This window comes from Lupinus angustifolius, chromosome LG18, assembly GCF_001865875.1.
Source record: "Lupinus angustifolius cultivar Tanjil chromosome LG18, LupAngTanjil_v1.0, whole genome shotgun sequence".
Classification (NCBI taxonomy): domain Eukaryota; kingdom Viridiplantae; phylum Streptophyta; class Magnoliopsida; order Fabales; family Fabaceae; genus Lupinus; species Lupinus angustifolius.
Window position 1 is genome coordinate 10,008,109 of NC_032026.1, and position 11,101 is coordinate 10,019,209.

General features: G+C 31.9%; 1 protein-coding gene across 1 annotated transcript; it reads left to right on the plus strand.

Moving 5' to 3' along the window:
- Nucleotides 3,752-7,847, plus strand: LOC109333326 (formin-like protein 2). Its single transcript, XM_019568762.1, has 4 exons — nt 3,752-5,400; nt 5,604-5,821; nt 6,053-6,297; nt 6,755-7,847. Exons 1-4 carry the CDS (start codon nt 4,118-4,120, stop codon nt 7,559-7,561), a joined length of 2,553 nt encoding a protein of 850 aa, XP_019424307.1. The 5' UTR covers nt 3,752-4,117; the 3' UTR covers nt 7,562-7,847.

Here is an 11,101-nt window from a genome sequence, read left to right on the forward strand (position 1 = left end):
TTATGTGTTATTGAGTAGTACTTGTCTCTCCATTAATAGAGAGTATCCTTACTCCTTTGTATGGTAGGGAAATTACCCTAGCGATGTAATTTTGGGTTATATGGCTTCATGTGTCATGCAACACCCAAAGTCACCCATAGATATTTGCAAAGATATTGAGCAGGATAACATGTAACACATTTTTTTTAGGATCCAACTTTTTTTTGTATTTTTTAAATTAAATTAATTAAAAAACAATATGATGATCATTCTTCTACATTCTAGTGTTGAAGAATCTAATACTGAAAAGTAACTGATGTTCAGCTCAACACTACATAAAGATGAACAAAATTATTTTGGGATAATAAGCTTTGGTAAGGCTTATATTAGGAAGTAGGAACTCTTTATTTATTTGGTATTATCATTCACAATTTTCCCTTATTATTTTGTCCGATTAATAAGGGAAGAGCGTGAGCTGAATACTTACTTCATTTAATTCTTTTCTAACAGCTAGCTATATAGGACACACAAACCTGTTCGCGTTGTACTAAATGTGGGGTCAAGTCTCTCTTTGAATATTAACACATTCATATCACGAGGACTCAAATTTGAGAGAACTAAAAAATATTAATAAATGTTTTAACTTTTAACTATACTAATTAAATTAATTTAGAAAATTAATCAACTTAATTTTGCAATATAAATTTTCTATTACTAATTTCGTTCATGAATGTAAGATAAAACCAGAACAACTAATTAACTTGTCAATCTTTATTCAATACAAATTATTAAAATAAATATATAAGACAAGCAATGAAAATAGGTTTGAAATTTTTTGTCACATGTCAGCGTCACTAGTATAAGGACAAGCAAAAGATCACAACTTTTCTGATAGATTTGATTGTATGAGAGAAAGGCATATTATAGGGAAACATGGGTTTGTCTGTGAATTACTTTTCCCTTTTTTACTTTTACCCACTCCAACTATATTTTATGAGAAAATATATTTTTATATCATTTATTTAATTATTATATTTTAACAGTCATTCAAATGCTTATTTGGATTTTTATTTAACCCATCATAACTTATTAAATAAAAAAATAAAAAATTAATTGGTCGTCAAAAAGTATGAATAACTATTTTAGAGTATAAATTATAAAGCATCATATTCTAGTTTACTTTCTATTTTTTTAAAAGTGAATGTTCATATAATTCATGCATTAATGTATATATAACCACCTATTTTGAATCTAGAGGTTATTTATATTTTAATTCTTTTTAGTATGTTTTCAAGAGATAATTAGAAACTAATCATTTTCAAATCATTGGAAACTAATGATAACTCGGGAAAACACATTGCCATTTATTATTAAGGGAGGGAGAACTCATTAAATCGCCCTGTGTTAAGTGATGGATAACTCAGAGCATTTGATAAAATTACTAAATTTGCTTTCTATAGTTAATCTTTTCCAACTAGATCCTACCAGTTTTTCTGAATAGATCTTTTAAACTATTTACTTAAAACTCATTCTAATTTGTACACAAAAACTCGTTCTAATAATATATTTTGCAATATATAATAAAATAAAATGTTAATAAATATTTTAAGAGAATGCATTTCCTTATTTGGAATGAAAGAGAATATTTAAAAAAATGAGAATTTTTTTTTTAGAAAAATAATATTGATATATAAGCACGTGCTTAATTTTTAAGATTTACTTCATTCCTTTATATTTGACAAATAATGAGTATAAAATTTATGTATTAGAAAATGTAAGAATTTTTATTCTATTTATATATTATTTAATGTGCATGTATATTACCTTTATATAAGAGAATAAATGATAATTTACACCGTTAGTAAATGATACACATCTGATTTTCTATAAATTGTATCACAATATGTATCATCAAATTTGATTGGTCAAAAAATAATTAATTATTAATTTTTTAATTTAAAAATATTTTTTCAATCAATCATAAACTGATAACACGTATAATAGTACAAATTGTGGGACAATAAATGTCTACTGTTATTAAATATGTTATTTTCTATTAGCACTTTTGTACATCTCTTTTATAGAAACTTGAAAATTTAGCACCGTTCTATAAAATTAGTTTGTGTCAGCCGGTTCAACCGTAAACCAATCTCAACACCGGTATAATACAATAATTATATCGGTTTTATAATTATATTGATCAAAATTGGTCGAAACTATTTATACCCGCTGTTTTCAATTAAACTAATTAAAATTAATTTTTTGATGAAAATAAAAAATATTGGTCTTTTATTGATTTTCAAGATTAATGGTAATATTATATATATATAACTTTACTGTAGTTGAACTATTGAATCATTAGTTGAACTGATATATCATTATATTAGTACCTTTACTGGTTTGATAACCGGTATAATATTAATAACATTGTATAGTTTCAAAGTTTCAACCATCCAAATTTAATATTTTGTATTCTTTTAAGACAAATAAAATTATCTTCATATCTTATCTTCAACATTTATTTGTACACATATCTCAAAATACAAGTCTAAAATGTAAATGTGGAATTAAAATTGTGAGATGAAAATTTACTTTCCAGTTATCCTGCATTATCATCTGGTGGACAATAAATCCATATAATTGATAAAATTCATACTCTCTCTTTAGCTCTCCATTTTCTTCTCTTCTTCCCCAAAGAGGGTAATGATAGAAAAAACTGCATAAACCATTAACCATTTATCTCTCTAAACACAACACTTCATTGCACAATTTGCACTTCAAACAAACAAAAAAGCTTCATTACTCCACGTTTCTTTTTCTTCCTACCAAAAATACAAAACCAAACAAAACCCTAGCTACTTTCCAAATACAAACAACACCTCGTCGTGTTCTTCACCATCACAGAAACTCACCCATATTTTACCATATCCCTTATTTTCTACCACTCTTCAGTAACATATAACTATGTGCATTGCATAGACAAAGTTTCAGAACTTTTTTAACCGCTACAAGTGATAACACGTATAATAGTACAAATTGTGGGACAATAAATGTCTACTGTTATTAAATATGTTATTTTCTATTAGCACTTTTGTACATCTCTTTTATAGAAACTTGAAAATTTAGCACCGTTCTATAAAATTAGTTTGTGTCAGCCGGTTCAACCGTAAACCAATCTCAACACCGGTATAATACAATAATTATATCGGTTTTATAATTATATTGATCAAAATTGGTCGAAACTATTTATACCCGCTGTTTTCAATTAAACTAATTAAAATTAATTTTTTGATGAAAATAAAAAATATTGGTCTTTTATTGATTTTCAAGATTAATGGTAATATTATATATATATAACTTTACTGTAGTTGAACTATTGAATCATTAGTTGAACTGATATATCATTATATTAGTACCTTTACTGGTTTGATAACCGGTATAATATTAATAACATTGTATAGTTTCAAAGTTTCAACCATCCAAATTTAATATTTTGTATTCTTTTAAGACAAATAAAATTATCTTCATATCTTATCTTCAACATTTATTTGTACACATATCTCAAAATACAAGTCTAAAATGTAAATGTGGAATTAAAATTGTGAGATGAAAATTTACTTTCCAGTTATCCTGCATTATCATCTGGTGGACAATAAATCCATATAATTGATAAAATTCATACTCTCTCTTTAGCTCTCCATTTTCTTCTCTTCTTCCCCAAAGAGGGTAATGATAGAAAAAACTGCATAAACCATTAACCATTTATCTCTCTAAACACAACACTTCATTGCACAATTTGCACTTCAAACAAACAAAAAAGCTTCATTACTCCACGTTTCTTTTTCTTCCTACCAAAAATACAAAACCAAACAAAACCCTAGCTACTTTCCAAATACAAACAACACCTCGTCGTGTTCTTCACCATCACAGAAACTCACCCATATTTTACCATATCCCTTATTTTCTACCACTCTTCAGTAACATATAACTATGTGCATTGCATAGACAAAGTTTCAGAACTTTTTTAACCGCTACAAGTAAAAACAAATAAGAGTGTCAGTGTTGTAATGCTTCAACTACTGAAACTTAACTCCATTTTCTTCTTTCACTTCACTTATCAACTCACATTACTACTACCATGTCTTTTTTAAGTGTTACTTTTATTCTCTTCTTTATTTCACTTTCTTCCTCCACCACTCTCCACCGCCGTATCCTCCACCACCCACTCTTTATACCACCGCCACAACCACCATCTTCCTCTCCTCAACAACAACCCACACACCAACACCAACAACCTAAGCTTCCATTCTCTTCTTCATCATCATCATCATCATCTACTTCTTCAGCTCAAAGACCTTTCTTTCCATATTATCACACTCCACCACTCTTTCCTTCTCCACCAACCATTCCTTCTACATTCCCAGCTAACATTTCTCTTCTCTTCCCTCACCCTAACTCCGCCACCAACAACCGCCATGTTGCCACCGTTGTCCTTTCTGTATCCCTCTCTCTACTCTCCTTAGCTATCCTCGCCGCTGTCGCCGCCTTTGTCATCCACCGCCGTCGTCTCAGACACTCAACTTTTACCCCTAAAGACAAGGATTTTAGATCAGATAGCCGGCGGTTATTCCCGCCGAACACCATAACTTCCGATGACCTCGATCAAAAGGCTTGCTTGGATATTTTAACTGATTCTGCTGCAGGTTCAAGTTCTAGCAGCAATGGAAGTAGAGGTTACCGGAAATTGGAAGACTCGCCGGAGCTTCAACCGCTTCCTCCGTTGCCTCGCCATAGTTTTAGGCCGTGGCATAGTGAAGTAGAAGAAGAGGATAATGAGGAAGAGGAAGAGTTCTTTTCTCCAAGAGGGTCTTCTGGAAGAAAACAACTACAGAGTCCTCCTTCACCTATTGTTCATGGTGAAACAAGTTCTTTATCCTTCAAAGATTTTCAATTTGGTAGCAAAAGCTTCACTTCTAGAACCCCATCTTACCCTCGTTCTAATTCTCTCACCAATTCAAATCCAAGTTCCATGTCTTGTTCACCTTCACCTACAAGAATTAACCCATTGCCTTGTCACAACCCAAACCCAGTTTCATCATCTCAGTCCCCTTCTTTCTCTTCGCTATCTTCTTCGCCGAAACCCAGAGAAGATTTGAGTCCAAGTTTGGATTTTTCAGCACAGGGAAAGAGTTCTCCGGTGAGAATTTGTCCAACACCACCGCCGCCGCCGCCGCTGCCACGGTTGTTGGAGACTCCGGTCATGGCTCAGCAGTCGCAACATGTTGGTATTGGTGATACTGATAATAAGAATGTGAATATTGAAACTCTAAAGCCAAGGTTGAAAGCTTTACATTGGGATAAAGTTAAGGCCAGTTCAGACAGGGTCACAGTTTGGGATCGGTTAAGACCGAGTTCTTTTCAGTAAGATTTATGCTAATAATAATATTATGTTGTGTTTCGAATTTAGATTTCTCCAAGTTAAGTTTGTCAACATCATACCTAGTTTCTATTCTATATCACATGTTGTTTGAGTTTTCTCTTTTGTTTTTTAAGATTATTGTTTTTGTTGTTTTGTTATGTGTTTTATTTGAAGTTTGAATGATTTAATGGAGCTGAATTTTCAGATTGAACGAGGACATGATTGAGACTTTGTTTATGGTAAATAATTCCAAGGAAAATCCCAGTCTTGCTGTTAGAGATAATGCTCGGCGTCAAACCGTTCATTTTTCACCATTGCCGCCGGAAAATCGTGTGCTTGATCCAAAGAAGTCTCAGAACATTGCAATTTTACTCAGGGCATTGAATGTAACAATTGATGAAGTTTGTGAAGCCCTGAGGGAAGGTGATTATGGTTGATGAATCACTATCCTACTTGTTCTCATGGTCATTTTTTCATGGCACAACATTATACTCTTTCTCTCTATGCATTGCTTATATCATAGCATCTTATCCACTTATAAATGAAGTTATGTTCTGTTAATCCTTGTTGACCAACTCTGAGTATCTTATTTCTCACCTTGTGAGTGCCTTTATTTTTCGCTGAAATACTAAAACTTTTTGTTTCTGTTAATAGGCCATTATGATACACTGGGAACAGAACTTCTCGAATGTTTATTGAAGATGACTCCCACCAAAGATGAAGAATCTAAGCTGAAGGAGTTTCAAGATGATTCACCCTACAAGCTTGGCCCAGCTGAGAAATTTCTTAAAGTCATGCTTGATATACCTTTTGCATTTAAGAGAGTGGATGCTATGCTCTATATTGCTAATTTTGATTCAGAACTAGAATATCTTAAAAAGTCCTTTGAAACTTTGGAGGCATGTATTCTTCTCTCATCTCTTTTTCTATTGATTTCAATAATTTTGTTTACTTAATGTTTTTGGATATGTATTCATAGTTTAATGTGCATCCACTATTTCTAGTGTCTCTTCCTTGCATTCAGATAAATAGTAAGAAGTTGTCTTTCTCTTCAAATCACGAATTCACCTTACCTCAGTTAAACATGGTTTTACTTGTAAGACGCTGAAATTGTGAAAATAACTTTGCTTAGTCCTCAAAACTAGTTCATAATGTGGATTAAAACATAATTATCCTTGTTTTTAAACTATAAGAGAAACTTGTTAAGCATAGCATAGAATGAGCTTATCTAATTGATGAAATTAAGCATAGCATAACTGATATTTCATGAACGTGTGCAATTAACAAATTCTACGTCTTGTAATTTCAATTTGGACTAATGTACCTGCAGTTCACATATTTCATCATTTTCCACAGGTGGCTTGCGGGGAATTAAGGAATAGCAAAATGTTTTTGAAGCTACTTGAAGCAGTGCTCAGAACTGGAAACCGTATGAATGTTGGAACCAACCGTGGTGATGCACATGCATTCAAACTCGACACACTTTTGAAGTTGGTCGATATCAAAGGAACTGACGGAAAGACTACTCTCTTGCATTTTGTTGTACAGGAAATTGTAAGAACCGAGGGCTCTAATATTTCAGGTTCAATTTACCACAAAGCTTCCGACAATATTGAGCAATATACTCTTCAAGATGAAGTTGACTTTAGGAAACTTGGGCTGCAAGTTGTCTCAGGCTTGAGTGGAGAACTCACTAATGTTAAAAAAGCAGCTGCTATGGATTCAGATATGCTTAGTAGTGATGTTGCTAAGCTTGCCAGAGGGATTGAAAAAGTAGTGCAAGTTGTAAAATTGAACGAAGAGTCACCTACAAAAGAAACTAGCCGAAAGTTTTTCGACGCAATGAAAGGCTTCTTAAAGAGAGGAGAGGAGGAGATTTTAAGAATCCAAGTCCAAGAGAAAAATGCTATATCTTCAGTAAAGGAGGTAACTGAATATTTTCATGGAAATTCTTCAAAGGAAGAAGCTCATCCTTTTAGAATCTTTATGGTTGTGAGAGATTTCCTTTCAATATTGGACGGTGTATGCAAAGAAGTTGGGAAAGTAAATGAGAGGACTTTAGTTGGTTCAAGACAATCTGTAATGCATGCAAATTCTATACTGCCAACAATTTTCCCTATGATTATTGGTAAGCAACAATCTGATTCCTCAGAATCTGATTAACTTGTTGGATTACTTAACACAAGTTTGGATTACTTAACTTGTTGGGTTAGATTTTCACTATCCAAACATTATCATGTGAGGTGACTTTTTCACTAAAATTGGAATGAGTTGAAGCCAAGTTTCACCCTTACCTCAGATGATTAAAGCTCATGCAATCATGCCACTTGTTTTCATTCCTAAATTACTCTGTATATGTTTATTACTGCCAATTTAGTACATTTTTTTCCTTTTCATTGCTAGGTTCTCTGTATTGTATTTATAAATAAAAGACAGAAATTTTGGATCTGTTTTTCTAATCTTTAATGTAAGCAGAATTGTGATATGTTAGTAAAAAAAATGATTTGCTAACTTAGCAGCAGTAAGGGCATCATGGTAAAGATTTTGATTATGGCTTTCCCCTTATAGGAATGTTATGTCAAATTGATGCCCAAAAATCAAATGTAGATTTTGTTTTCTTGAAGGGATGTAGAAGATTTTGTTATGCCATTCATTTTTGGGTTGAATTGTTAGTATTTTATCAGTTACTGAATGTATTTAGTAGAATTAAGATTGTTTACTATAAAATTAATATCTTATAAATGCTTCGCAACACATGTGTCAAACTCATACCAACTTCCATACTTTGAAATTCTAAAAATATGTGATTGTGAAATAGAGAGAATAGGCTTTTTGGCTACAGAGAATGACATCATCACTAAGTCAAGTGTACCAAACATAGATATGTTAGTTTTAAATTTTGTTATGCCAAATAATAATGAAATAAAAACATAAATAATAATAAATATTTAAATTTTTTAATTGATATATTGTATTTTTTAATGCCAAATATGATTTTGGACACCAGATTTGTTGAAAGGACACCTACCAAAGTAGTGAATGTAGTAGTAATGTCATAAGCTGTCACTATTAAATATGCTGATGAAACTCATAGTCAAGTATACCCACTCTGGTGTTTTTAACTAATAATAGAGACCACACCAATTAAAGCTTGAGTAATAATGGAGGATAAAAACTTATCCAACACATCATAGTTATAAACGAGTATATTTATGTTTTTTGATGCTATAATTTATATCTAAATTTTAACAAAAAATAATATTTTATATGATATCAAGATTTAATTGGTTTGGTTTACAAGTATAGGTATCCATCCAAATTTTCTCAAACTGGAGTGTCACTGAAAAGACATTCAGAAAAGTAATGATCAACCTTTGGATTTAAAAAGGGACACTTCAGAGGAGTACAAACTTGTGACAAAATGACTCCTCAAACAAAAATGTCACTTCTTTTTTTATTACAACTAGAATACTTTTAGCTACTAAGATAATTGGAGTAATTGCTATTAATTTAGTATTAATTAAAGTAATAGGTTAATACAAATCATTAAATTTAAATCATTGTGGTTTATATGATTTATAAATCAATAATGTATGATTTATCATATTTCACATTCTCTATAAATCTATTTACTAATATAATATAAATTGGTAATGATTAATATATTAATGATTTTAATTTATGATTAATATACATGTTAATAATTTAAATTTATTATTTATTTGTACTAATATATAACTTTAATTAATTGATACTAATGATTTATATTTTTTAGAAGTGAAAATTTTATTAAAATAGTAACAAATTACACATAGAACAACTATACAAGAATATTAGTATGAGAAAACAATCCCCAGAAAACCAAAGGAAAAAGTTAACCCCATTCAACAAGGCAATACTTCTAACACTAATAGTCCAAGCATAAGATCGAATTAGAGCACCATTCAAACCAAGACATTTTGCATCTTTCAGTCTACTTTTGATCCATAACCAAGACTTGAATTTTATCTCATCAACTACCTCCTCCATACACATTTTGTTCTTGTTAAAGATGACATTATTACGATAATTCCAAAGAGACCAAATTCCAACCATCCAAAAAACAGAGCAAAATTCTTTTGTTAGACAACCCTTAACCGAAAGAAAATGTTGCATAAAATGGGCCTTTCTAGAAGGAGGTAACACCATAGCAAGCCCCAACGAACCATAAAGAAGCTACCAAATATGGTAAGAGAATTGACAAGAGAACAACATATGGTCCATAACTTCTAGCAAATTTTTTTGACCCGCACACACATAAACTCGTTCACAATAAAATTGTCATCCTTCTTGGCTAAGTTCCACTTACACAGAATCCTATCCAACATATTCCTCCTAGCAATCATGCAAATCTTCAAAGATGCCAAAGGTTTGCAAACCCCATTACACAAGTGACAATCATCTGATCTAGACTCATCCTTATGCCAAATCACTTTGTAAGCTGACTTGGCCAAATAACAATTAGAAGCCTCATGAATCCATATCCACTTGTCTTCAACATCCTCCTCAAGTCTAATTATACTCAAAACCTTCATAATATTCTCAATCCAAAGCTTTTTCCACTCAAACGAGACTTTCCTCCAAGGTAGCTCTCAGTTCTACAACTCATCTCTCCAAAAACATAAATATCCAACATTAGCCTCTTTAGCCAAACTCATATTATAAAGTCACTCAAAAGAATCATTGAAGGATCTCCCCCCATCCAAAAATCCTCCCAAAATATAGTGTGATTACCATCCCCCAACACTTTTTTAAAGCCATCATTAAGCCTCCCTAAAACAAAATCCGACCCTCCTAACACTTGTTTCAAATCCCTCCACCAAAGAGACTATTGGGACCCCTAGTACCTACATCATTCCCAATAAAATCAAACTGAACTCCATACTTGGATATTAACACTCTAGACCAAAGAGCCGCTATTTCAGTTGACAACATCCACCTCCATTTACCAAGAAGGGCCAAGTTAAAAGATACAAGATGTTTGACACCTAGACCACCCCTAACAGGATCCATACACATTGTATCCCACTTGACCCAAGAGAATTTCCTATGAGCACCAACACCACCCCACAAGAAATCTCTCTGAATTTTAGTCATAGCCTTGATCACACACCTATGAGCATTGTAGAAAGATAGAAGATAAACCAGGAGAGCATTTAAAACAACATTAATAAGTACCACACACCCTCCAAAAGATAAAAAAAACGACTCTCCCACTAAGCCAACCTCTTAGACATATTAGAAAGCATATTTTTTCACATCTCCTTTCTTCTATAATTAGCACCCACTAGTATCCCAAAAATTGAATTGGCTAAGAACCCCTATTACAATTTAAGAACTCTGTCATATTGTTAGTGATTTTTGTAACGACAAGTGTACCGTATCGCACAAGTAATAAAGTCTGGTAAGGTACCAGATTATCGTCCTCAGGGAGCGGAGTGGATTTATACTAATTCCTACAAGAATCAATTGAGCACTTATATACAAATTTTAGTTGATAAATTTGCATTGGTTTTAAATAATAATAACTTGACTAAACGATTTTTAACAATAAAAAAAATAATATAGTCGGGATCGAAACTTCATCATTCTTTCCCTTTATACATCCATGGATTCAATTCTTAATAACCTGTGAAGTTACTGAATTTTGCCGTACATTTTCAT

Excerpts from the sequence above, each read along its gene's own strand:
- LOC109333326 (XM_019568762.1), top strand. The coding sequence starts at position 4,118 with ATGTCTTTTTTAAGTGTTACTTTTATTCTCTTCTTTATTTCACTTTCT. Across the intron at positions 5,822-6,052 it reads TTGTGAAGCCCTGAGGGAAG|GCCATTATGATACACTGGGA; the intron begins GTGATTATGGTT and ends TTCTGTTAATAG. Across the intron at positions 6,298-6,754 it reads AGTCCTTTGAAACTTTGGAG|GTGGCTTGCGGGGAATTAAG; the intron begins GCATGTATTCTT and ends CATTTTCCACAG.